Consider the following 26724-nt stretch of genomic DNA (forward strand, 5'->3'; position numbering starts at 1 on the left):
TTAAAAATTGCTTCTTGAGGACTCTGGTTCTATGACTTCAAGTTCAATGCTCTTTCCTCCTTACTTCTCTGTTTCCTTGAACTCAGTTATGCCAAAGATAAGACTTCAGGTTCACTGTGTCCCGGACCCCTTCTAGAAACTGGTGAAAGCTATGAGCCCCGTCTCAGAATGTGTTGGTTTTTTTTTAATTGAAGGAAATGCTCAATTTCAATAATAGATTAATAAAGCAAAGATGTAATTCTCTCCATCCAAATTCAAGTTGTTCATTTTATCTAAAATTCTCAACAATGCCCAGTGCTCTGCACACAGTAGGTATTCAGCATGTACTTGTCTTGGGGGGCTTAAATGCCTCCCGCTGTGTCAGACTGTCTTTAGACAGCCAGCATGGGCCTGCAGTGAGTTCCGAGTCGTCCTGAGGGCCCCAGTTCCCCGCTCCGGGACCCACTTCTGGGTGAATCCTTTTCCCCCAGTCCCCTCCTGATTTGCTAGGGAAAGCTGCTCACGGAAGAGCATTCTCCCATCCTCCCTCACTCCCCCAGTGACAGGGAGCGCCCTAGGGAGTCTATTCTTAGCTCCCCCTTTTCTCCCCGAGAGGCTGCACGGCCCTCCCAGCCTCCCTAGCCGGCCCCCCGCCCCCTCAGCGGGAGGCTCCATCTGTCTCCCCCGCCCCAGCCAGGACAGCTCTGGGAAAGGAGGCTTTGGGAGGGGGGCAGGGGGTCTTCGGTGGGCGGGGCGGAGTCAGGGCTCCCCCGACTCAGAGACACCGGTCCCCGCCCTGAGGTTGGCACGCACGCGTGCCGGAAGAGCCTCTCTGGTGGAAGCAGCATCCTTTGCCTCCTCCCTTGGGGGTCTGGAGGTGGGGTCAGAGGCCTCAGTGGGGCTCAGAACCAGGGAGCCGTCCCCACGCTCTCCCCACACCTCCCCCGCTCGGCAACTCAGCATCCCCACAGTCTCGGTACCGAGTCATTCCAACCTTTTATTTTCTCCCCACCCCCACCCGCCCGCAGGGCGGGGCAGGGCTAGGCCCAAGGAATGGGACATACACGGATTGGCGGGCTGTGACAGAGAACGCTCTGCCATTGGGCAGAGCACGGGGGTGGGGAAAGGCGAGGAGCCACGCCCCCTTCCTGACGCCGTTCCTCCAGTGCTAAGGAGGCGTTTCTCTTAAAGAAGGGTCTGCATGCGAGGCCCCGCCTTCCCCGCGCCCGTGCGTCAGCGGCTCATCTGCATGGGAAGCCCCGCCCCACTCTTTGCAGGACGTCACTGGGTTCTGCAGGAGCCCGAGCCACCCGAGCCGCTGGAGCCGCCGGAGCCTCCAGAGCCGCTGAAGCCGCCACCGCCGCATTGGTGCAAGGGAGCCAGGCTGCTGCAGAGTGCGCGCTAGGTAGGGCGAGGTGAGTGCAGGGGGCCGCCCCTGGAGCCGGAGGCCAGAATCCCATCGGGCCGCCCCCACCCCCAATGGGCTTTGCATCCTCGGCGCCAGGTTCGTGCATCCCCTTCATCCCGTGAATTCCGCCCCCTCCCCCCAGGCCCGTGCACCCCCTCTCCCCCGGGCTGGTCCCTGCTTCCCGCCGTCCCTGGCTCCCGCCTTAAGCCCGGTAACCTTCATTTGACATAAGTAGGGAGGTGTCATGGGGACCATCCGGCGCCAGGGGATCCGCATCCTTTCCTGGGGGCGGGGGAGGGGGGAACTCCATCTGCTCCCCTCCCCCCTCGCCTCCCAGCCCCCTCCTGGTGTGATTGGGCACGGAGCGGGGCGGGGGATCGGGATGTGGAGGAGTGTCCGCCGGTGTGCGACTGCGTGCTCGTGTGTCTCGAGGTATGCGTGCTTCTTGTGGGTGTATGTGTACGCGTGTGCATGTGTGTCTGTGTCATCTATGGGAGGGGAGGATGCTCGCGTCCCCGTGACTGTGGGTCCGGACGCGCTAGGCCCGCTGCATCTGTGCGGGGTCCCGCCGCCCGCTCCCCGCCGAGTCACCTGATGGCGCCCGACCCTCTCAGCCCGGCCTTGTGTCCGGCGCCCCCAAATCTGCCGGGGACGACCGTGTCGGTGCGTGCGCCATTCCTCGGCGGCCCGAGGTGCAGGGGCAGGGGTCTGGGCCCCGGCGGGGGGACCGCTTCCGTGGGGCCTCTTTCGTTAATAAAGCCCTGCAGGGCCTGGAGACTAAAGCTTGAATGATGGATGGAGAGGCGGAGCTGAGGCTGCGCAGAGAGCCTCCTCCCTTCTCCCTTTCTCCCTGTCTCCCTGACACATCCCTGCGCTGGCCCGAGGGCCTGGATAGAGTTACTCCTCAGGGCGGATAAAAGTTGCACCGAGTGTGGGCTGAGCCTGCCGGGGTTAGAGACCTGCCCTCCCCCAGGTTCCCGGCCACTACAGCATCCTCGCGGAGCCTTAATCAGAACCCGGAGCTGTCCACCCGGTTCCTACCCCAGGCAAAGCGTCCATTCCTAAGGCGTGGTGCGGGGAACGAAGGAAGGTCCAGCTAGAGCCTTTTCCGGCTGGGGCTCCTACCCAGACCCATCCTCAGGGGAAGCCCGCGGGGCCTGGGCTTCAGCATCTCTCCCTCCTCCTCCCCCACCCCCTCTCTTCCCCCAGGTTTCTGAGCAGTAGCTCAGAGCACCCCTTTCTTGGCACCTGGATAATGGCTAGCATTCATCTCACGCTTCAGCTAGAAGGAAATAAGCTGTGTTGTTTAGGGGAAAGGGCCTTGTTCCCAGAATGCCAGGGGCAGGGCTGGTGCCCCCGGTCTGACAGTTGGTGGTGCTGATAGCTGGCACATATGTAATCCTTTCTATCCGTTTCCTCCTTTGCTTTTCACCCTAGCTCGGTGAGCAGCAGCAATGGCAGCTGACCCTGATCTAGCACTTTAGGACTTGCAAAGCTGCCTTATCTCATTTAATCCTCATAACAATCCTGAGATGTAGACACTTTTCTTAGCCCCATTTTACAGATGAAGTTAAAGTCCAGCTTTATTGACTTGCCTCTGGTCACTCGGCTGCTTTGTCAATGATTGAATCTGACACAGATCTTACTAACTCTGAATCCAACACTCCATTTGCTATCCTGTCCTGCCTCTGGGAACGCTCCTTAACTAGTTCCACACTTAGGGCCAGTCTCCCCCTCTGAGCTTTGTACAATTGTAGAAAACTTTCACTAGCTCCTTGTCAGGAAAGCCCTTTGGCATCTGAGCGTAGCCCCACAGGGTGGGCTCCCCGTCCCTTCCCAGAGACCCCAGCTTCTCTCCTTAGTTCACCCAAACCCTCCCTCCCCACCCCCTGCAGATGGCATCGGCCACGGACTCCCGCTATGGGCAAAAGGAATCCTCCGACCAGAACTTTGATTACATGTTCAAGATTCTCATCATTGGGAACAGCAGCGTGGGGAAGACATCCTTCCTTTTCCGGTATGCCGATGATTCATTCACCCCAGCCTTTGTCAGCACTGTGGGCATAGATTTCAAGGTGAAGACCATCTATCGCAATGAGAAGAGAATCAAGCTGCAGATCTGGGTGAGCATGAGCTGGGGGAGGGGGGTGGAGACAAAGAGCTGGGATGGAGAGGAGCCTGAGGCATCCTGGGACCGGGATGAAAGTGAAATGGAGCAGAGAGATTCAGGAAACAGGAGACAAGGCAGGTTCTCTCCTTCACTTGGATAAGTCATGAAAACAGAATCCTAAAATTGGAAAAGGACCCCAACTGGCAGCAATCCTAGCGCTGCCAATTCCTACCCATGGGGCCACAAGCAAGTTGTTTAATCTCTGCTGGGACTCACTGGGCTTATCTGGAAAATGAAGGGCTTGTTTGACCACTGAGATGCCAGCTACGAGGCTGTTATCCCTATGACTTAGTGCAAGGGCAAGGAGGGAGGAAACATTAAGGCACTCTACTCTGTGCTTTTTTACAAATATTATCTCTTTTGATTCTCATTACAACCCTGGAAGGTAGATGCTATTGTTATCCCCATTTTACAGTGGAGAAAGCTGAGACCAACAGAGGAAACTAACTTAAGTGACTTGCCTGCGCTTACATAGCCAGAAAGTGTCTGCAGCTGAATTGGAATTCAGGTTCTCTTGACTCCAGGCCCAGGGCTCTGTCCTCTGTGCCACCAGCTGCCTCAGGAATTCCCCCTTTTACAGCTTTAAGGAGGGTTGGAGAAGGCTCACACACCCTCTGCCCTCTTCGTCAGGTCCTCAAGGCTGCCCATTCTGCTTTAGGAGTTGACTTTTGTTGGTGTCTTTTTTCCATTACCATCACTAATATGTTCCTTTTCCCATTTCCATCAATGAACCCTCCCCTGTAACAAAGAAAAAGCTCAGCAAACTCAGCTTTTTTGTTTGTTTGTTTTTTGCTGAGGCAATTGGGGTTAAGTGACTTGCCCAGGGTCACACAGCTGGGAAATGTTAAATGTCTGAGATCAGATTTGAACTCAGGTCCTCCTGACTTCAGGGCTGATGCTCTTGCAAACCCAACCTTAAGTAACATAGTCTTGGCTCTTCTTTCCTATGAGGAAAGGGACCGTTCTTCCTCGCTTTTCTGGAGCCAAGATGGGTCATTACAATTACACAGGATTTGGGTTTCATTTTGATCATCCTTGTTGTTCTCTTGGATCTGCTTATTTCTCTTTGTATGCGTTTGTACAAGTCTTCCCATGCTTCTCTGAATTCCCCATAGCCATCATTCCCTTCCATGTAGCAATATCCCATCCCATTCATAAACCACAGCTTGCTTAACCACCCCCAATCCATAGCCCGGACAGCTTGATGTCTAGCAAATTCTTCCTTAAATCGACTTGAGATATGGCTCCCCAGGATCCCTGCCCATTGCCTCCAGTTTTGCCCCCAGGGAAGCAGAATAGTCAGTCAGTCATAAACATTTATTAAGTGCCTACTGTGTGCTCAGCTCTATGGTCCTAAGTGCTGGGATGTGGAACGTGGAGTAAGGTGCCCATCTGACCTGTTAGAATATATTCTACCCGCCAAACATCTCCATCCCTTCCTTTGTGCCCAGATGAAGCAGAAAGAGCCCTGAATCTGTCAGATCTTGGGGCCAGTCCTTGGGCAGAAATTCCTCTTGAGCCTTGTTGCTCACTGGTGCAAAGAGCAGCACTCACACCACCGCCCTCCGACTCCGACCTGGGTTTTCTGAGTGGGTTTTGTAGATTTTCAAGCCCTAGAAGCGATGGCGTGGCCTCCGGGTACTGGGGGTGGGCGGGGAAGGGTGCCACGCAGGCTGGCAGCCGGGGGCCTGAGAGCCGAGAAATCCGGGCTCCATGCTCAGCTCGGCCCTAATTTCCTGAGGTGCTGAGCACCCCGGGCCCGTCTCTCACCAGTTAAAGGGAGCTGATAATACCGGGTGCCCTCCTGACCTCATGGGGCGCTGTCCAAGGCAGGCGGCCGGGCCCCCAGAATCTGGGCCACGTGCCCTGGCGGGGGTGGTGGTGCTGGGGAGAGAACGCTGCCTTTGAGGTAGGAGAGGGCCGGAGAGAAGCTGGACAGCTCTGGGCCAGTTCCTGCCTGACCCCGTCCTTCTCCCTCTCTGGGCCACTCGGGGGTCCCTCTCAGCTTCAGATGGGAAGCTTGTGTGGAACGCTTGCTCAGGGGCCCCCGAGACTCTGCCACTGACCACGGCCTTGGCTGAGCCCTTTTCCTCCTGGCTCTTAGGCATCTGTAAAATGAGGCTGTGTTTTCTCCAAGCATTTCCCGGTGCCGGTGACCCCGGTGGACATAGGGCAGCAGGGCCGGAGTCCCGGGAGGGCAAAGTTCAGCGTGGTTTGGGAGTGGGGAGGAGGCCGCCCAGAGAGGTGAAGGTGGGAGGGGGCACTCAGGAGGGAGAAGGTTTGGAGAGCGTTCAGGAGCACGCTCGTGGTGAGAGAGAAAGCAATAAAAGACGAGGACCCGGCCAGAATGGAGCCTGAGTGAAAGCCCCGGGGACCCAAGTGCTGAGAGCAAAGATCCCAGCACAATTGCGGGGTCAGGAGCAGGGGGCCGGCCAGCCAGGCCTCCACTCAGACTCCCACTCGTCTCCAGGACACAGCTGGGCAGGAGCGATACCGGACCATCACCACGGCCTACTACCGAGGGGCCATGGGCTTCATCCTCATGTATGACATCACCAACGAGGAATCCTTCAATGCAGTCCAGGACTGGTGAGCCTCACACTGGGCACCTCGGGGCCTGGCATTTCGGGATGGGCGCCCTTGCCGGCTCTGGCAGCGAGCTGGCTCCTGCCCTCCTCCCCCACCCTGACCCCTCCTTCCTGCTCACCAGGTCAACCCAGATCAAGACGTATTCGTGGGACAACGCACAGGTGCTGCTCGTGGGAAACAAGTGTGACATGGAGGACGAAAGGGTTGTGTCCTCCGAGAGGGGCCGGCAGCTGGCAGAGCACCTGGGTAAGGAGGCGGGCGGCCCGTGGTCTGCCCGTCACAAGCTCCCAAATTTCCCGAGACCTCAGAGAGCAGGCCTCCTTTCCCACATCCGGGAGGCTGGACTCTACGGTCTCCTCTAGGACGGGGTGCAAGGGGAAGGGCGCAGGTTTTCCAGGGTAGCCGTGGGTTCCAATTCCATTTGGGACGTTGCATGGCCTTAAGTCACTCTTCCCTGCTGGATCCATTGTCTTCTGTTCAGAACCCAGGGGCTAATTATCCCCCATACCCTAGAGCTCTCGTGCAGGCAGTCCGGTGGAACCTTGGAACTCTTCACGATATTTTTGCAAAGGAACTGACTATATTTTAAAAACCAAAGGCTTACTTAAGTCCACCTTTGCACCCCTGGGTGACTGTGGACCACTGAGCTCAGAGGAGCTGGACGTCCTCCTGCAGGACTGCACAGTCCTTTCCCGTAGAGGGAGGTCTGGGGGAGCCGGTCACTCCTCCAGTCTGCCTTTCCCCGTTCCCCCGGTCCTGCAGGGGAGGGACGGGGAGGAAAGGGAGGGGTGGGAGGTGGGAGGGGTAGGGGTGTTGGGACACCAGGCTGTCCCTGCCGGGGGCTGTCCCTGCCAGGGGGCTATCCCTGCCGGGGGGCTGCCCCCACTCACGCTTCCTCTCTCCTCCTGGGCAGGATTTGAGTTCTTTGAGGCCAGCGCCAAGGACAATATCAACGTGAAACAGACCTTCGAGCGACTGGTGGACATCATCTGTGAGAAGATGTCGGAATCCCTGGACACGGCCGACCCCGCCGTGACTGGAGCCAAGCAGGGCCCCCAGCTCACAGACCAGCAGGCGCCCCCCCACCAGGACTGTGCCTGTTAAGGCCCTGCGCCCAGGCTCTGTCCTTCCTCAGCGGTCACTAGCATTCCCCCTGCTGCTCTCCCACCCCCCACGGGTCACTCTCCTCGTGTGCCCCCCACTCCCCCACTCCAGGGCCAGAGCCCCAAGCCCTCGGGGAGAGTGAGCTCAGCAGGGAAGGATGGTCTAGTAGGCCTTTACAGCCTCCCCCGTCCTTAGTCTTCCCAGAGCTCTTAGGAGCTTCTATTCCTCTAACTTATTTAATTTATTAAGCTATTTATTTATTTGGAGACTTGTTAAAGAGAACGTGCCCTACTTGCTGAAGCCCATCTCTGCATCCCCCATCCCGTTCTTTCTCTCCATCTCCCATCCTCCAATGGGCTGATCTCCTTAGCCCCAAACAATGGGGAGGACTGGGCCCCCGGGCCCCACTCAGGGGCTGTGCCCTGCAATTCCTCCCAGCTGCTGGGTCCCTCTTTACTCCTCGACCTTGGTCCCTGTAGAAAACCCCCTCCCCCTCCCTCTCGCCGTCTTCCTCCTTGTACATATGAGACTGAACCCTGTACATAGGATTAGTGAGTGGTCCCGGTGTGTTCCATGCTGTGCTGACTTGTGCCCACGGATTTCTTTTAGCCACTTGGTGTCGGTTTGTTTAACATCACTTCTAAAACCCAGCATTTCAGGGCAGAACATAGCAAACTGCTCCTCCCCGTCTCTGGGAGCAGATGTCAGAAGCTGGCTGGGAGCCCCTGACCTTTCACGTGACCTCTGGCCCGCTCAGGTTTGCACAAGACGAGGGGCTCAGGGCTCGTCCTCAGGAAGGTCTGGTCTGGCTTGGCTGCTGGTACATTTGGCTTAAATTATTCAGAACACCTTGGACAGGGGTGGGGAGTGGCCCTGCCTGGCCCCAACTCCCCTCCCAGGTTCCGGGAGACTTTGGGGGGGAGAGAGGGGGCACCAAGGAGCATGTTTCCTTCAGGTCGTCTGCTCCCATGTGTTTGTATAATTGTTTCACATGAAGAATGTGAGTTAGTGACGTATCAGCAACCAAACTCGAGTATCCCTTCTTTTTCATTTCTGGGGGGTGGGGGGGGGGATGAGGGGGTTCCCTAAAGGCTCATCTAGCGAAAGCTCCTCTTGGTGTGGTTTTCCCGAGGCCCTTCTGGGAGGGCTGCACTGTACTGTACAGATGTGACAAGTGTCAAACAAGAGTGTTTCCTAAATCACTGTATCAGAGGTGTCGTGAAAACAATAAAATCCTTCTGAGCCCGGCTTGGCTGGAGGTGTGAGGCTGCTCTCCTCAAAGCTCTCAGTGACTCTCCCCGGGAGGCAGGAAGGAGATCAGGTTTTCTTGAGCAAACACACGAATGCACAACCACAGCCCATCTGTATTAGAATCTTTATTTATTAGTCCAAGACATCTTCCATCCCAGAACAAGCTTCCTACCTGAAGTTATAAGGCCACCAAGTTGCTCAGGCCTGCTCCCGGCAGGGAGGTGACAGCATCTCCCAGGTCTGATCCTGCCCACCTGCCACTGCCAGTGACTTTGGCCCTGGCTCTGTAGAGCTAACGGAAGATGGTTGGGATGTTTAGCTTCCGCTCTGGGGTCAGGGGAACACAAGGCCGACCCCTGTTCTTTCTCTGGCCTTCAAGCCCAAGGACTCTAATTTTTACATCCTACAGGCCAGCGCTCCATGGGCTGCGTTCACAGAAGGCACTGGTCTTGTAATGATGTGCAAAGTGGGCTCCTTCAAGGGGCTCTATGGCTCTGATACGTAAGGTGCTCTGAGATCCCTGGCTTCTCATCTGCAGAGAAGCGGGGTCCCACTTGGAAGGGTGAGACTGAACAGACTCGGGGCCACACTGCTCGTAGTCCTCCCTGTCTCCTGGACACAGTGAATTAGTTAACAAATTACACAGAAATCTTTGATTAGGCTTCTAGGGTCCAGTTGTGCTCAGACAGCTCCAGGCCCAGTTCCAGATGCCCTTGCCTGGGCCTACTATGCCAGGTTTTGCCACTGCCAGAGGCTCAGCCCCATCCAGCATCTCAGTCAGTGTGGGAGGCAATGCCCAAGCGGCCGGGGAGGTGGTCCTGTGGGAGGGTTAGAGCAATGCGGGGCCGCGTCACCTCTCTATCCTGCACATGTGGCAGCCCTCAGCAAAGGGCACCCTGAGCCCCTCCACTGATGCTGCCATACACAGGGCGCACCGAATGCAGCTGGAAGGCAGGGTCTGAACTCAGGGCCTTCTGTCCCATGCGACCCTTCCCCTGCCCATGCCGATGTTCCAGCTGCTAAGCAGAGCCAGGAGGAGAGAAAGGGGCCGCTGTGCTGCAGCCTGGCTTCCCAGCCCGCCCCACGTCATCTCCACCAGACCCCACTGATGCTGAAACCTCACAACAGAAAGGCGCAAAGGCCCACATCTGGCTCCAAGCGCCCCGACCTCCCCCTCTCCCTGCATTCCCCTGGCCAGCCCTGCTGCGAAGGCCCGTGTGGTCTCCTGAGGACGGCTCCGAGTATCTGGGACCTGCTGCCCTAACTCAACAGCTGAGGCCTGAGATGGGAGGAGAGCAGGGGCCAGCCAGGACTCACCCGGTGCTTTAAGTACGAGAGGTAGGTGTCCCAACCCAGAGTCATGCCGTTCACATACATCACTCGGTAACTGGTAGGCACATAAAGGAAGTTCACCAGCTGGGCTGCTGGCCACACACACCAATCAGCCTGGCAGGAGGGAGAGCAGAGTTACTTCTTTGGGAAAACTGCCTGTCAAAGCTGCACTGCCCTACCCCTGCTCTAACAGCAGTCCCTGTGTGGTTATTATGCCCACACGCTCAGCGAAGTCACACAACACAACACGCAGACTCCGTTCCGGCCTTGCTCCATTGGGGAGAGGGTCCCTCTGAAAGGCGACCGTGACCAGCAGGCAGGCCCCTCTCTGCTGCGTCCGAGACAACAGCAGGGACCCGAGTGGGGCTCAGTTTGGGAAAGGCCAGCCCGGCACTGGCAACATCCCCTCAAGACCAAAGCTCAAAGGCTGTTTCTCCGCTTATGGCCAGCTCCAAAGACCCCAAAGTAGGAAGCATCCTCAAAGACCATCCCTCCATTTACACACAAGGAAACTGAGGTCAGAGAAAGAATGACTTGTCTCCAAAGGTTTAAGTCCAGGTGACCAGCTGTCCTCTCCCTGAATCCAGAGGACTTTGCTGACTGGGCCCAAAGCCTGGGCCTGTGGAGTCCAGGACTTCACTAAGATGACTATGGAGAGAGGAGATCTGGGGTACCACTGCTGGTGCATGTGAGTTTAGGTTTGGACTGATATCAGGAAGTGCAGCACAGTATCAAGAATGCTGAATTTTGTTATCAGGGGACTTGGGTTCAAATCCCAGCTTAACATCTTACAAATTCAGTTTTTTGCTCTCTAAAATGAGGAGGCTGAATCTGGATGTTTTCTGAGGGACCTCTGACCTCTAATACCCAGGCTCTCCCCCCTGCTAGGTGACTATCAGGAAAGGGGAAGGTCATGAGGTTTCATGGTCAGGTTACCTTGTAGAACTCCCAGAACTTGTCCTGCAGCTCCTGACAAGATGTGTCCAGGCTCTGGCCCTCTAAGCAGCCCATTCCTGCAGTCAGAGAAGAGGAGTAGAGGAGGTTAGGAGAGTGGTGGGGATGGGGTAAGGGGACCAGGAAGCCCTGACTCTTCGAGAAGCCCTGCAACAGGACACAGCTTGGGAGTGTGTGTGGATAAGGACTGGCTGCTTACTTCCCTCTGACTCACAGGAATCCTGCCTGAGCTGTCCCAGAAGCTTCTTTTCTATCCCTAGAGATGGTATTTAATGAGTAAAGGACAAGGGGAGGAGGAAGAGTTGCCTGGAGGCAGCCTAAACCCCCAAAGGAGGAAGAAGGTTCAAGGGAGCCTCAGGCATAGAAAAGAATCTTTCTAGTTCTCCCAAGCAGAGTTGGTTAGTGAGAAAACCAACAAATCTCTCTAATCTCCATGAAAGCCCTGAGAATGGCTTCCACAACCACTACCCAATAAGAACTGTTTTCTGGAATGATTTCCCAATTTTTCTTGAGTCTTCAGCCTCCTACCTGGAGTATTCCTCACTCAATACATTTCTTGCCAGAATCCCCTCCATCCCCCACCTAAATAGTTGTTTACCATCCCCCTTTAACCTCTAGATTGCCACAGTTCCTTGGAAGCCCCAGAGCTGCCTGCAGGGATTATTTGGAAGGTCAGAGGCTTTATTTGTACAAATCTTCTCTCCTTTCTTTCTAAGTTGATTTTACCCACCCTGGAAACACTGTATTCACTCCCAGACCCAATCCCTACTACTGCTGTTGGACCCAGAAATGATGGCCTGCTCCATTTCTGACCTGGACGAGTTAACCATCCTTAGGCAGCTTGAAGGCCTATACCCCCAAGAGCCACCCTCTCCGTTATCGGTGCCAGACTTAGTGTGGGCATCCAATCAACTTTAGCTCTTCTGCAGCTCAGAACTTCGGAGCTCTAAGACCCACTAATCTTGACCTTCCCTCTAGGAGCAGGAATTGTGGAAAAGTGATATCACACACAAGTTCACATTCTCCTTGGACCCAGGGTCAATTTCTCCCCTTTGGTAAAAGGAACCTAAAACCACAGAAGCACAGGATGCAAACTGGTCAGAGAGAATGTGGCCCAGACTCATTATTAAGCTATTTATTTATTTGGAGACTTGTTTCCTGAGACTCAGAGGGCAGGCCTCCTTTCCCACATCCTGGCAGGGTCTTGAGGTCCCTTGGGATCCCTGAAAGCCAGTATGGGGAAAAAGAAGAGAAGAATTGGGAGATAATACCAGGTCTCCTTCACCATCTTTCTATAGTTCTGATTCTTCTCCAACTATAGTATTCTCCAAAGCTCATAACTGACTCCTTTGCTCTTTCCTCACTAGATTCGATCCTGGTTTCTCATCTACTCTCTGGATGTTAACCACCACAAGGAATCTACCTTTTTAGCCCCAACCTTTCCCTGGGAATTCAGTCTTGCATGTACAAATGCCTTTTTGGACAGCTCCTGGTGGTAATCCCAAAGTTAACTCGGGAACAATAGCTGAGGGACAGCATACAGAGCTCTGGACTGGGAATCGGAAAGTCTGGTTTGAATGCCAAAGTGTTTGAACTTTGCGGGGGAGGCACTGGGGAATGGGAAAGATGAGCTATTTGAAAGTATTTGCAGTTCTAACATGCTAAGAAATAATAAGCTTCCCGCCTCCAGTCTCTGCTCCCACACAGCAGCTAGCAATGCCTTCTTAAAACATCCCTCTAAGCGTGTATCCTTAGTGGCTCCCTCTAGGGAGTAAGACAAAGTCCCACTCATTTTCCTTCCTCATAGTTCTAGCCTTGCACACAGCAGATACTTGTTGATTGCTGAAGTGAATTCAATCTGGCCATAGGATTCCTCTATTCACAAAGCTTCAGGGATGATTCCCTAATGTCTCCCAAGAGCAAATGGAAAATCCAAAATCTTCAACAAGCTAAAGATCCTTTAGCTTTCTTTAAAAAAAAAAAAAAGTATACTTTTCATTTTTTTACATCCCTCAATTGACATGTTCCCAAAGCCTCTCCCTCATAACAAAGTTAAGCAAAGCCAGGGGCCAGTGGCCTGAGGGCAGGAGGGAGGAGGCAGGATTCACAGCTGGTCACCTCTTCTCCTGCTCCCTCTACAGTACCCTGCACCTCAGCCACAAGGTCTGTGTGGCCCCAAACCCTTCCCTTGTTCCCTGTGCCCACCTCCCAGGCCCCACCACCGAGAGCTGATCGCCAGAGCTCTGGGATCTGAACCTCCGGGAATCCTATCAATCCTTTAAGGCTCAGGGCCGAGGCAAACGTTTCCTCCCTGAAAGACTTCAAGAACAACGCCATCTCCCACCGATGCACTTACTGAGGTCCATTTTTTACTGCAGCTATTTGAGTATTTACCGTATAGCCCTAAAATGAGAGCTCCACAACTATTCCTCCCCTATTTCCCTTGGAAGCCAGGTATTGCCAAAGTGCAGAGGACTAGCCCCAGAGTCAAGAAGGCTCAGGTTCCAATCCAGCCTCAGGTTAATCCAGCCTCAGACACTCTAGTCATTTCACCTCTCTTTGCCTCAGTTTCCTCATGTGCAAAATGACCTGGAGAAGAAAATGGCAAACCACTCCAATCTTTGACCTTTGCCTAGAAAACCCAAATGGGATCCCAAAGAGCTGACACGACTAAAAAGACCTGACAACAAAAGCCAGAGGTGCCCTGAACAGTCCAGTGTTTGTACAAGCGTTGGCCGTGGTGCTGTTGTTTTACTTGGCTCATTCATCTCCTTCTGGCTCTAGATCTCTAATCAGGCGTCGCCATCACGGTTCCCTCACTCACCAACCCCTCTGGTCTTCTCTGCACTGCCTGGCTCGGTGAGGGATGAGGTGCAGCCCAACCTTTCAGAATAAGCACCTCAGAGACCCAGAACCCAGACAGTGAGCGCAGCAAGGAGGGGAGCAGGAGCCCTCCATGAGTCACACTTTAAAGGGGGATCAAAATTCATGAGAACTCATGAGGGAAGAGGGAAGATCAGCTAGGCTTAGAGCCCAACCTGAATAATTAATAATAATGGGTTGATATGTTTTAATAAGTGAGGAAACAATTCATGCTATCCAATTTAGTAGCAAAACAGACATAATGAATGGATGGATTCCCCAAAGACTGGGAATACAGAATGAAACAGATTTTTATGAATTAAAAAGTTAATTAACAACTAATTGATCTTACTCGATTAGCTGTTTTTAATTCATAAAAATCTGTCTCACTCTGTAATTAAATCAATTAACTGGATGCAAAATTAGAAAACCTGGTTTCTGACCAGAGAAAAGATGAGGGACTTTTAAAGTTGGGGATGGGAGTAAAAAAGAATTTCCATCTAGTTGGGAGAGGAGCAAGTAGAGCTGGGGGGTCTTTCTTTTCCCACAATTGAATAGAACTGATTAATTTTATTTATCTGCATTTATGAAACAAAACATGGCTTATATCATCTAGTTTCCCATGGATGATTGGCAGAAAAGCAACAAGAGGGAGGATAATACACAAGATAGACTTGCTGTTTAGGAGATACGACCCCTTTTTGTCACTTCTCCCCTCTGATTTCCATCCCAGGGCCCGTGCGTCTCTCCCATTTGTAGGGGCTTTTACAAATGGGACATTCTGGCAGGTCCCAAGGAGCTTCGGATCCCCACTTACCCAGGAAGTACCACACCCCCAGGAGAGGGGACGCCACCAGCTGGTCAACCAGCACCTTCTTCAGAATGGTCCGAATGTCCTTGAATCCCATGGCAGGGAAGAGTCTGTCTAGCCACTGGTACCAGTAGTGCAGGAAGGGGCCCATGCTGCAGCCCATCGCAAACATTCTTGCTGCACAAAGAGAAGAGAGGCTGAGGGGACCGCGCAGCCTGACCCACTGGGCTGGCTGGGCTCCGGGCCCCAGCAATTCCATCCGCCTCTCCCTCCGGGAGGGCCAGGCTGCCCGGACAGCCACTGGCGGGGCCCGAAGGCGGGCCCAGGGAAGGGCCACGATGTCCATCGGCGCCCGGCACAGCTACGGGGGGAGGGGGACATTCTGGCCGACAGGTTAAGGAACTTGCCCCCGAATCACACCGGATCGGGGCTCAGATTTGAACTGTCACTCCCGCCCTCAGGCTCAGCGCCAGATCCACTTGGCTCTCTCGCTTGCTCCCCAAGATTAAGGGGGGGCCTGAGGTGGGAATTGGGGGAAAGGAGGAGGCGGGGCTTTCTGCAGACTTTTGGGGAGGGCCTTCTAGAGCTGGAGAGTGGCGAGAAGGGATAGGGGTCGCTCCAGCGCAGGAGCTGGGGAGAGGGGAGACAGTGGGTGTCAGCGTCAGCCTCGTCCTTTCTGGGGGAGGAGGGGAGTAGGTGTCAGTACGAGCTCCCGCCGTGCTGCCCCGCTCTTTGGGGCAGGGGGAGTAAGGGTGTTTTGGTGGGAGGGGTTGTGGGCGCAGGTCACGTGTTGCTGGGTTCAGAAGTCAGGGTCAAGGGTCGCAGCTCACCTGTGCGACGCAAGTCCATGGGTTGGGGCGGCCCGGCGGCACCCTCGGGCAGCCGTCGCTCCCAGGCCTGCCGCACTGCATCCCCCGCCGCCATGAGTGTCCCGCAACTCAACGTATTGGTGACCAGCAGGAGTCGGCCCCGGAACAGCGGCCGCCACGCGGCCAAAAGACCCACAACCACTCGTGGCCCGGGCGGAGGCATCGCGAGCCGCGGTGACCCCGAAGGAAGCGGAAGCTCGCGCGGGACACCACCACGGCAGTAGCCTGAGCTCTGGCTCCCAAACGGCCCGCGCTGCGACCCACGTCCCGATGCTTCCGGCAACGAGCCGGCTGCAGGGTGACGTCACGGGGGCCTGACGGCTCCCGAGACGGAAGTGAAAACTGCGCAGGCTCAAAAGGGACCTCCGAGTCCGTGCTTGGCCCTTGCTCTCACTTGTCCGAAATGCACTTTCTGATTTCCACTTCCAAGTTTCCCCGTAGGCCACCCACTGAAAAGGAAGGAAAATAAATAAAACGGGTTGAACAACAGCGCCAACATCCATCTTGAAGCCAGCTAAGGGGCGCAGTCGGGGCAATCCGGAAGTGAGTCTGAGCTGAGTCTCCGCGGAGTTTCGGACACTTCCGGGCGAGCATCCCCGCTGGCGCTGGAAAACTCTGTGGACCGTGCGGGGCACAGAGCTGATGACCGCCCAGGTGGGCGGTTTCTTCCCCTGAGAAATACGCAAAAAGCAGAGAAGAGTGGTCAGTGAGTCTGTCAGCGCCCTCCATTGGGGGGGGGCCGCAGTGCTTGAAGAGTCCTTCGAGACCTTGGTGTGGGTCTCGAGCTGAACCCCTGAGGAAGAGCCTTTGATAAAACGTCGATCTGCAGCTGCCAGCCTCAGAGACTTGGGGACAAACTCCCAGCAAGGCTTTACCCTCCTTCAAGGATTACCTCCTAGTTAGCGGCGCAAGCCAGCCTCCCAGCAGTCCCATTCCCAATAGATCATGAGTAAGGCTTTATAGCCTTGACTGACCCGTAGTGTTTGCTAGCAATCCAGGAAAATGTCGCCTGCCCTACAGGGGGCAGACCAGCACAGAAAACTAATACCCCAGGGAAGCCCTATTCTCACCTCGAGAATTAATGAGCACAAAGGCCTCTCCCTCCGGCTAGACCCTGAGCCCTCGCACCAGAAGCTCGGGACAGGACAGGAAGAGAGCTTGAGCTCATCCAAAAAAAAAAAAAAAAAGGTCAAAAATAGGCACAAAAAATGGTGAAATAACAAAAAGGGAGAGGGAAGGGAAGAAGGGTACTTTCGCCACTAGAAAGCTGTTGTGCTGATATCCCTATTTTGTGCATTAAAGCACAAATTTAGAAGAGGACAATAGTGCCCAAAATAGCTATGTGTAAAGCCTCAAAGGAAAATGTAATTTGGATTCAGTTTTAATAAGAATTCCTGGATGAGCTTACAAAAAGATTTTAAAAAGCAGAGAAGTAAAAACAAAATTAGGAATAGAAGTTAAGAGTACATGCAAGAGAATCACAAAAAAAGATTCAACAGCATGGAAAGTTATGTAAAAATTCACTGAAGAAAGTAATTCTCTAAAAAATAGAATTGACCAAGTGGAGAAATACAAAAACTCAGTGAATACAATGACTCTTTAAAAATTAGAATAAGGCAAGTGAAATATCAAGATTCAAGGAAAAACTTTTTTTCAAATAGAAGAAAATATGAAATTTCTCATTGAAAAAACAACTGATCTGGAAAATAGCTCCAGGAGAAATAATTTTATGTCTTTCAAGAAATTACCAAGGAAAACTGCAAGAGAAAGAGCAGATCAATGAATTGGATGTGCAACTAAAAAATTTTTAAAAGAACAAATTAAAAATCCTCAGTTAATAAATTGGAAATCCTGAAAAATCAAAGAAGAGATTGCTAATATTGAAAGAAAACAAACTAATAAGTAAAATTAGAAGCCAGTTCCGGGGGGTGGAAGGGAACTACAATAAAATAAACTATTGGTTAGTTTTATTTTTTTTAATATTTTATTTTATTTTATAATAACTTTATATTGACAGAATCCATGCCAAGGTAATTTTTTTACAACATTATCCCTTGCACTCGCTTCTGTTCCGATTTTTCCCCTCCCTCCTCCACCCCCTCCCCTAGATGGCAAGCAGTCCTATATATGTTAGATATGTTGCAGTATATCCCAGATACAATATATGTTTGCAGAACCAAACAGTTCTCTTGTTGCACAGGGAGAATTGGATTCAGAAGGTAAAAATAACCCGGGAAGAAAAACAAAAATGCAAATAGTTCACATTCGTTTCCCAGTGTTCTTTCTTTGGGTGTAGCTGCTTCTGTCCATCATTTATCAATTGAAACTCAGGTCTCTTTGTCAAAGAAATCCACTTCCATCAGAATACATCCTCAAACAGTATCGTTGTTGATGTATATAATGATCTCTTGGTTCTGTTCATTTCACTTAGCATCAGTTCATGTAAGTCTCTCCAAGCCTCTCTGTATTCATCCCGCTGGTCATTTCTTACAGAACAATAATATTCCATAACATTCATATGCCACAATTTACCCAGCCATTCTCCAATTGATGGGCATCCATTCAATTTCCAGTTTCTGGCCACTACAAACAGGGCTGCCACAAACATTTTGGCTTCTTTAGTAGCACTGCTGGATCAAAGGGTATGCGCAGTTTGATAACTTTTTGGGCATAATTCCAGATTGTGGTGAGTTTGATTTTAAAAAGAAAACCAAATTACTAATAATGAAAGGGGTGAATTTATCACCAAGGAAGAAGAAATTAAAACAATAATTAAAATCTTGTTTATCCAATTATATGTCAACAAATTTGACAAATTAAGTGAAATGGCTGAATAACTAACACAAAAGACACTTTGCCCAGCTTAACAGAAGAAGAAATAGAATACTTAAATAATCTAGTCTTAGAAAAAGAAATGGAACAAGACATCAACGAGCTTTCTAATAAAAAATCTCCAGGGCCAAATAGATTCACAAATAAATTCTACAAAACATTTAATTTAAATCAGAACAATACCAGTACTATATAAACCTTTGAAAAAAGAGGCAAAAAAGGAGTTTTATCAATTTTTTTTCCAATGCAAATATAGTGCTGAAATTTAAACCAGGAAGAGCCAAAACAGAAAGAAAATTAAGACCAACTTCTTTAATGAATATTCATGCAAAAAATTTAAGTATTAGCAAGATTATAGCAATATATCATAATCATTCACTAAGAGCAGATAGGATTTATACTAGAAATATAGAGCTGATTCAGTATTAGGAAAACTAAATATAATTGATCCTATCAATAACTAATCAAAAGAAATCATATGATTGTATCAATAGATGCAGAAAAAAACAATGAAATATAATGCTCATTCATATTAAAAACACCAAAAAGCACAGGAACAAATGGAGCTCACCTTAAAATTACAGTACCAAAAACCATCAGCAAACATTATCTGGAAATAATAACTAGTAGTCTCCCTGGTACAATCAGGGATAAAGCAAAGATGCCTATTATCACCTCTGTTCCATATTGTAATAAAAATGTTAGCTATAGCAATAAAAGAAGAAAAAGAAATAAAATAAATTAGGATAGATAATGAGGAAACAACTATCATTCTTTGCAGGTGATGATGCTTAGATGATATACTCAGAGAATGTTGAAAATCAACTATAAAGTTGAAACAACTAAAGCAGGATAGTTGCAGGACATAAAACAAACCCACACAACTCATCAGCAAATCATCAGTATTACCAACAAAGTCTGGGAGCAAAAGATTGAGAAATTTCATTTAAAATAACAAAACAATATAAACTATTTGGGGATCTACTTGCTAAGACAAACATAGAAACTGTATGAAGACAAGTAGAAAACACTTTTCACAAAATGAAATATCTAAATCATTGGAAAAACAATTGCTCATTAGTAAGTAGTAGGTAGGCCAAGTCAATATAAAAAATAATTCAACCTAAATTGGTGCCGAACCAAACTACCAAAAAGTTTAGAGCTAGAAAAAGTAATAAAATTTTCTTGAAAGAACAAAGGATATCAAGGAAATCAGTTGAAAAAAGAAAAAGGATGAAAGGTGGTCTAGCCATCTCAGATGTCAAACTAATATAAAATGGCAATTATCAAAACAATCTTATATTGGCTAAGAAATAGAGTGGTGGATCAGTGGAATAGATTAGGTACATATTAAGTTATAGTAAATGGTCAAAGCAATCTAGTATATGATAAACCCACAGATCCAAGCTTTTGGAACAAAAACTCATTATTTGACAAAAACTGGGTAAACAGTATGGTGGAAACTCAGTGTAGATCAATATCTCACACCATATATGAAAAAGGTGTAATGAGTATGTGATTCATATATAGGGAGTGATATCATAAACAAATTAGAATTATATGGAATAGTTTGTCAGATTTATGGTTAAGGGAAAAATTTAGGACTAAAGGAAATACAAAATGTAAAATAGTGTTTATATAAAATTAAAGTTTTTGCACAAACAAAACCAATGCAACCAAAATTTGCTCAGAATCAGGAGAAAGTTATACAAACAGAAATATTGTACACTGAAAGACTGTTAATGACTTAGCTATTTTTAGCAATACAATGATCCAAGACAATATCAAAGGACTAATGATGAAGTATACTGTGTGCTTTCAGAGAACCAATATTGTCAGAATACAAACAGAAGATACCATTGTTTGCTTTCTTTCACTTTTTAAAAAATGTCAAACTACCACAAAATTTACATGATTTGCACATGAATAACTATATCTGATTGCTTACTCTCTCATGGATAGTGGGGGAAAGGTAAGGAGGGATGGGGGGATAAAACTGGGAAATCAAAATTTCAAAAAAATGATAAATTGTTTTAACATGTAGTAGGGGGGAGAAAAGAAAAAAAGAATCCAATAAGAGGCTTGAGATAAATTAGGAGTGTCATTTGTTGACTGAATTATGCTGATGGAGAGTTCTTGATGCATCAGAAAATCATTTAAGGTTTTTGAATTGTAAATGAAAAAATATAAACAATTCAACAAGCTCAATAAACACCATCTTTATATGCTAGTAGTCCCTAAAATAAAAAAGAAAGGGAAAAAAAGACTGCTCTCTCCCAGCTCTGTAAGTACCTGTCTTTTTTGCTGGAATTGCATCAAGTATACACCATCTAACTTTCAGTGTCCCTCAAGGCTCTGTCCTGTGTGTGCCCTTTTCTCTTCTTCCACAATTCCACTTTTACTTAATGACCTCATCAGCTTCCTTGAATTCAATTTTGTCTGCAGACCTCAATGATCATTAGAAATTTCAAATTGGAAGTCCCTATATATAGAATTGATGTCCTAAAGTGAACTCATTTTTCTTCCTAAACCTTCCCCACCACACACACACACACACACACACACACACACACACACACACATATACACAAACACACATGCAAACAATTCTTTATTACTCCAGGGGACACCACCACACGTCAGTCACCTCAGGCTCACAACCTAGGAGTCATCTTGGACTCCTCACTATCTCAGTTCCAGATCTAAGCTATGGGCAAGGTTTGTAGGTTTCATCTTCCCAACAACTAGAGCAGATGCTTATTTCCTTAAACCTGGATTACTGCGATAGTCAGGGGATGGGATGGGGAGTGAGATCTGGAGGAAAGGAGGTCTCCAAACAGCCAACAATGATTTTCAGAGAATTCTGTTGATGCAATGATCATGACCTGTTTTCCCAGATTTCAACAAAGAGTGAAGACCCAGTAACCCAACACTCAATCACAGAATTGAATTGCTCTTTAATTGGTCTGTGTGTCTGGGTTTATCACTTGGACAAGTCCCAAGTATTTGGATATATAGTCTTGTATATATAAGGGAATTTAAATTAAAAAAAAAATAGATTCATTGCAAAGTGTCATAGAAATAGGAACTATCAGTGTTACTAATGAGGATGTATTTCTGAGAAGAGAAGGTGGAACTTGACTATCAAGACTGGCAAGAATATCATTCTTGGGAGAGACCATCAAGTGTAGAGAAAAGAAAGGAGCATGATCCAAGGAAGGGAATTTGGCACAAGGCTGAGAAGAGTTTAGAACATGATGTCACATCTGGAAGGAACCTTAGAATGTCAGCTTAGCGAGACCTGGGTCCTCTAGCCTTGTTAAAAAAAAATTTTTTTTAAAAGAGAGAGAACTCTTTAGTCATGTTTCTCAAAATAGATTTTTATTTCAAGAAAACCCCAGAGAAGGTGAGATTTCCTGAGCCTGCCAAGAAGATACAGAAAGATCTAAGTATCTAGATTCATCAAAATCTGGGCTGCTCATGGGGATTTGGTCCCATGGAGCCAAAAGAACTGCCTGCTGCTATATAACTGGGTAGTTATATGCCAGTAATATACCATCTCTGTATTAACGGACCAAGGCTATTGCAGGTTCAGTACCAGTATATGATGTTTGCCCTTTTGCAGGCATCAGGACCACCCCCTAAAAAAAGATATGGACAGTTAATCTTATATTACTCACTTTTGTTCCCTCCTCCTCCTCTATCTGCTGGAGAATTCAGGTCCTGGACCCTGAGCCCAAGATGGAACTACCATCACCAGCACCGCCTTTAGCCCCAGGCAAGCCCCTACCACTACCACTGGTCTTCAAATAAAGACATGGCTAGTTTCAGGGGGTGACACCCTCATCTTAAAAGTATTTCTAAATGAGGCATGGCAACTCATCTCATTGTAAAAACACAATGCATTTAAGAAGTCAGCTGAATTTGTCAGATGATCCTGTTTAAAAAATATGTTTTTTATACACACACACATACACATATGTTGTCAGGGGGCATAAAGTTTTAAAAGCTGGGAAACTCTTATCTCATAAGAAGATCTCTTGAGAAGATTGAGTAGAATGATCAAAGGCATAAATGGAGGCTCCATGTGAATACTAGAATGGACAAGATAAGCAACAGGGAGTAGACCATTTGAAATCAGGACACCTGGGCTCTGCTCCTTACTACCTGGGGACTAGGGCAACTCATGTGACTTCTACTCATCTGGAAAATGAGACTAGTTAAAAACAGCTCTCTCTTCAAGCCCAGTTGTAGAGAGCCACAGATAGTGGGGGAACTCTCCGTGAGGTAGAAAACCCTTCAGCCAGAAGGAACCTGCTGACAAAGTCTGCTTCAGCTCCCCCTCTGTCCTTGGGGCATCTCAGTTTTCCTGAGAAGTCAGGGGGGTGTGACAACCTGTGTTCTACTTGAAGCAGAAATAGGTACAGTAAAAGACACATTTACATATTAATAACAGGGTACTTATAGTTAGCACATGCGCAGTGTGCTGTGGTGATATAATGGTACTAGAGTTAGCACATGCTCAGTGTGCTGTAGTGATGTAATTGTACTAAGGGATTTAGGGCTGAGAGAACTTGAAATAAATGGACCATCCATGTGGGTCCCTGCCTCATCATTCCTTCTCTAAGACCAAGGACTCTGGCTGGTCCTGAGATCCTCCAGAGAGCTAGTGAGGATGGTATATTTTGGCATCCCAGCACGGCACTGTAGAAAGCACACTACACCCAGTTCTCTCTCAACTATCCTGTGAGGAAGTTCAGGCCAGTGAAGGCATACAAAGATAAAGTGGGTAGCCTGGGTCACAGAATAAGGAGTTTAAATAAGCTGCAAATCTAGGTTCTCTGCCCTCTTTAGAAGGGGGTTTAGTGGTGTGGGGGGAGAAGGCTGGTCCAAGTTAACAGAAGAAAGGTAAAGTAAGGAAAGGATAGGTTGCAGCTCTTATATTTTCAATCAGAACCCAAGTTACATATAAATGTGCTGGGGAAAGGTGATTTATCATCATGGCATTTCAATGCATCAGTTCTTTGCTTTGAGGTCCCTTTTCACATTTCATGGCGTTATCCACAGAAATATGAGGAGCATAGATCTTCAGACACTGTGAAAAGAGGGGAAGGTGATTATTTGGAGAAGAGCATTACCCCCACCTTTTTTCTTCCAGAATCACTGAGCCAACCTTACTTATCTCTTCAACATCATTGAAGGACTAGAGAGAAGAGAATTAAAAACCCAGGGAGCCTTTACCCTGAAAGGAGGATAATCTTGACCATTAAGTTTTCCCTTCCCCTCTCTCAGCAATTATTAAAGTGGGTTTAGGTATCTAAATCTCATTCCCTTACACAAACCTTCAGCTGGAGTGGAATTTCAGCTACCATAGACGAGTACCAGGGGAAGGGAAATCATCTCCCCCCAGCCAGCACCTCCTCCTCTGGCTCCAAATCTCTAAAATGTGCCCACTATCTCTGAAATTCACTAAAAACTGACCTGAGTAAGTCCTTGCTCTAGGGGACAATGTGTATATAGAAGGGGGGAATTGCCCAGCAATTCAAAAAGGGAATTAGGAAGACAATTGTCTGTCCACCAGCTTCTGCAGAGTTTCAGGAAGCTCATGGGATTATCCTGTGACTCTGAGTAGCTGTAGGACTCTGGACAAGTCCTTTGATTTTTCTGAGTTTCTCTTATCCTAAGTTTAAAAAAGAGTCTCCTACTTCCAGAGGACTGAGGATGAGGAAGAATGCTGCCTACCTCCTTACCAAGTCAGGAAGCAGAAAGAGAAAACATGTTTTTTGGACAATGCAGAAATTATTTTTACTTAACTATGTTTGGTACAAGGTTGTTGTTTTTCTTGTTTTTGCCAACTGGGGCAAGAGGGAACTATAGGTATGAGACAGAGAAAATAAGTTTCTATTTTTTGAAAAGATGATTCATTTTTTAAAAAAGAGCAACAGAAATTTTCACACAACTTTCCTCTCTGAGCTGTTGTGAACAATGATCTTTGTCAACTTTCAAATGCTAGAGAAACAGCCATTTTTATTACCTTTTCTTTTATTCCCCATAATTTTTGTCTGTTTCATGAGTTGCTCTAGGAAAGTGTCAATGAAAGGACTGGCTTTTATATTGTCATTTTTTCCCCAGTGCCTAGTCAATGCTATGGACATAGCCGCCACTCAGTAGATGATGGGTGACTTGAGTTCATCCCTGTCACCAGAGAATGCTCTTTTTAACACCAGAATTCTCTGGATGAAGGATGACTCAGCAGAACTGATCTCAGATTCAGGGAAACTTGGGTTCTGGGGTCTGTAAGTCAAGAATGTGTGTGGACAACTCACCAAATTTCTTGAAAAAACTAAGACTAAGCCGCAGGCATTTCTATACCAAGATGAATATCTACAGATGAAAAGCATAGGTGGCTCCCCCCAAGAGAACAAATGCAGGTGGCTCAAAAGAGCATGGGAGATACATGGTGGGCAGAAAAAGGCTGCAGCCTTCACACAGACCAGTCGGACTAGGACTGTCACAAGAGAAGTGGACACAAGATCGACAAAGGTAGTGTGTCACTCACATAAAAAGTGTGGGGTAAAGATGGAGAGTGAGTGTAGCGCTAGCAGCTGTGACCTTTGCAAAGTCTTTGGGCCTCTAGGGAGAAGCCATCCGAGGACATGGGCAAGGACCCCATGGGATGAAAAGACACAGGAGGACCACCTCCTCTCTGCCCACTCAGCAGAGGGAACACCTACAAGATGAACCCATCCAGGTTCTTGAGAGTCATCTTTTGCCTGCACCAGTCTCGGTCAACAAGCATATGTTAAGCAATTGCCAGGTGCCGAACGCTGTGCTAAGCAGTGGAGACAGAATGAAAGGCAGAGATATGGTCACTGCTTCAAGGAACACACTCCCATTACTGCCTTCCAAATTCATCTCCTGAAATCTTGCCATCTTTGGGTCCCCAACAACACAAACACTTTCAGAGGAGCTGGGCCTGATGTGACATTCACTGGAGGAAGCAGATGGAAGAAACTGCAGCTAATTCTACTCTCTAGGAAAGCCCCTGATTAGCAAGGTTGGTAAAGAAAGCATCCATCTTTCCTCAGGGACCATTCATTAATGCTTTATCCACCTAAGACAACAGAAAACAGTACTGGTCTTGGCACGTGCCATATGTTACTTTTACTTGATCCTAGCAACCTCCTTTCAACTACCCCACTTTACTGATGAGGAGATGAAGTCTCAAAGAAACAGCAGCCACTTTTCCACAGTCCTACATACAGCCAGTAGCTGCCCATCACAAGTTCTAAGGATTTTAGGTGACCTGGGGACAAGGCAGTCCTGCCTCAGGGCTCAGGGAGCCAACCGTGCAGCTGCAGCCCCAAGGCAGTGACAGATAAAGCCAGGAAGAGATCTTTGTTCCCTTCTCTTCCCACCTCCCTAGACGCTCACAGGCTCCAGGGAGGTCTTTGGATCTACAGAAGACACTTACAGTTGATCACAGCAAAAGTATTGGCAAACTCCTCCTCAAGGGTTTTTATCACACAGGTTGCAGGAGCAGAGACTAAGCTGAGGGGCTGAAAGGGAGAATCCCCTTTCCCTGGGTTCTACTCTACACCCTGCCTCCCTCTGCTGCACCAGTGGGACAAAAGGATGTCCCAAGGACTGCTCAGTCACATACCCCAAGAAAGGTTCGGGCAGCAGAGCCTCTCCCCGAATCATGTTGAGGTAAAGAATTCTGTTGGTGAAGGACTGGCAGGTGGGGCTGTTCCAGCACAGTGGTGGCCTGGAAGGTAGGGAGAGAAACATGGCTAGGACAAGTGATTCCCTAAGGATCTCCTGAGACCTCTCCTTTAACTCTGTGGTCCTTGCTTTGAGTCTTCAGTTTCCTCCTCTGAAAAATGAAGGGTTGTGGACCAGGTTGAATACGGGACCTTCTTTTAGGGAGTCCTGGAATTCGAGTCTTTCCCACAGGGGCTCTTGGGGAGATTTCCCTGAACAAAGAGAAATGAGCAGAAATAGGAGGTCATTGTACACAGTAACTACAATGTTGTAACCAGGACCAAAGGTGACAGACAGCTCCTCTGACCAATACAATGTCCCCAACATCTCAAAGAAAGCATCTTGTGAAAAATGCTGTCCACTTCCAGAGGGAGAACTGGCGATTTCTGACTGCAGCCTGAAGCAAAAGTTGAGGCTGGGGGAGGGAGGTAAAATTTTCTTTATTTCTTTCTCTTTTTTTGGGGGGGGGGGGAATATGGAAATATGTTTTGTATGCCTCTGTATGCATAATAAGTTTCGTAGTGGTTCTCAATGGCTGGGACAGGAACTCAAAGGAGGAAGAGAATTTGGAACTCAAAAGCATAAATGTTAAAAAACAAAAAAGAAATTTGAGAAAAGGACTCTTGGCATGGAATTGAGCTGGATCACCTGGCAATTGCAAAGATCCTCACTAACTTTGGAAATGGGAGTTTCCCTCACTCTCTCTGAGTGCCCCTCACCCTGAGCCATCTTCCAGAAAGCAACAACGAGGAGGGTCTGTGGTTGGAGTGGGGAAGCTGGGAGTTGAGGATATTTAACA

General features: G+C 48.9%; 2 protein-coding genes across 3 annotated transcripts; one reads left to right on the forward strand and one right to left on the reverse strand.

Moving 5' to 3' along the window:
• Positions 1–1246: 1246 nt before the first annotated feature.
• On the forward strand, positions 1247–8498 carry RAB3A (RAB3A, member RAS oncogene family). 2 transcript variants are annotated; one of them, XM_051972337.1, is made up of 5 exons: positions 1247–1394; positions 3283–3510; positions 6028–6146; positions 6268–6392; positions 7060–8498. In XM_051972337.1, the coding sequence occupies exons 2-5, from the start codon at positions 3283–3285 to the stop codon at positions 7248–7250; spliced, it is 663 nt and encodes a 220-aa protein (XP_051828297.1). In that variant the 5' UTR covers positions 1247–1394; the 3' UTR covers positions 7251–8498. The 2 variants fall into 2 exon arrangements, with proteins under 2 accessions (XP_051828297.1, XP_051828298.1); XM_051972338.1 differs by lacking the exon at positions 1247–1394 and adding an exon at positions 1421–1483.
• Positions 8499–8611: 113 nt separating this feature from the next.
• On the reverse strand, positions 8612–15580 carry MPV17L2 (MPV17 mitochondrial inner membrane protein like 2). The gene is made up of 5 exons (XM_051972340.1): positions 15291–15580; positions 14467–14637; positions 10770–10846; positions 9819–9947; positions 8612–9319 (listed from the first exon to the last, which is right to left on the reverse strand). The coding sequence occupies exons 1-5, from the start codon at positions 15490–15492 to the stop codon at positions 9275–9277; spliced, it is 624 nt and encodes a 207-aa protein (XP_051828300.1). The 5' UTR covers positions 15493–15580; the 3' UTR covers positions 8612–9274.
• Between the last annotated feature and the right edge of the window lie 11144 nt (positions 15581–26724).

The sequence above is a fragment of the Antechinus flavipes genome, chromosome 1 (genome assembly GCF_016432865.1).
Source record: "Antechinus flavipes isolate AdamAnt ecotype Samford, QLD, Australia chromosome 1, AdamAnt_v2, whole genome shotgun sequence".
NCBI lineage: Eukaryota > Metazoa > Chordata > Mammalia > Dasyuromorphia > Dasyuridae > Antechinus > Antechinus flavipes.

Excerpts from the sequence above, each read along its gene's own strand:
- MPV17L2 (XM_051972340.1), bottom strand. The coding sequence starts at position 15,492 with ATGCCTCCGCCCGGGCCACGAGTGGTTGTGGGTCTTTTGGCCGCGTGG. Across the intron at positions 10,847-14,466 it reads GGGGGTGTGGTACTTCCTGG|GAATGGGCTGCTTAGAGGGC; the intron begins GTAAGTGGGGAT and ends CTCTGACTGCAG. Across the intron at positions 9,948-10,769 it reads AGTTCTGGGAGTTCTACAAG|GCTGATTGGTGTGTGTGGCC; the intron begins GTAACCTGACCA and ends CCCTCCTGCCAG.
- RAB3A (XM_051972337.1), top strand. The coding sequence starts at position 3,283 with ATGGCATCGGCCACGGACTCCCGCTATGGGCAAAAGGAATCCTCCGAC. Across the intron at positions 6,147-6,267 it reads TTCAATGCAGTCCAGGACTG|GTCAACCCAGATCAAGACGT; the intron begins GTGAGCCTCACA and ends CCTGCTCACCAG. Across the intron at positions 6,393-7,059 it reads GCAGCTGGCAGAGCACCTGG|GATTTGAGTTCTTTGAGGCC; the intron begins GTAAGGAGGCGG and ends CCTCCTGGGCAG.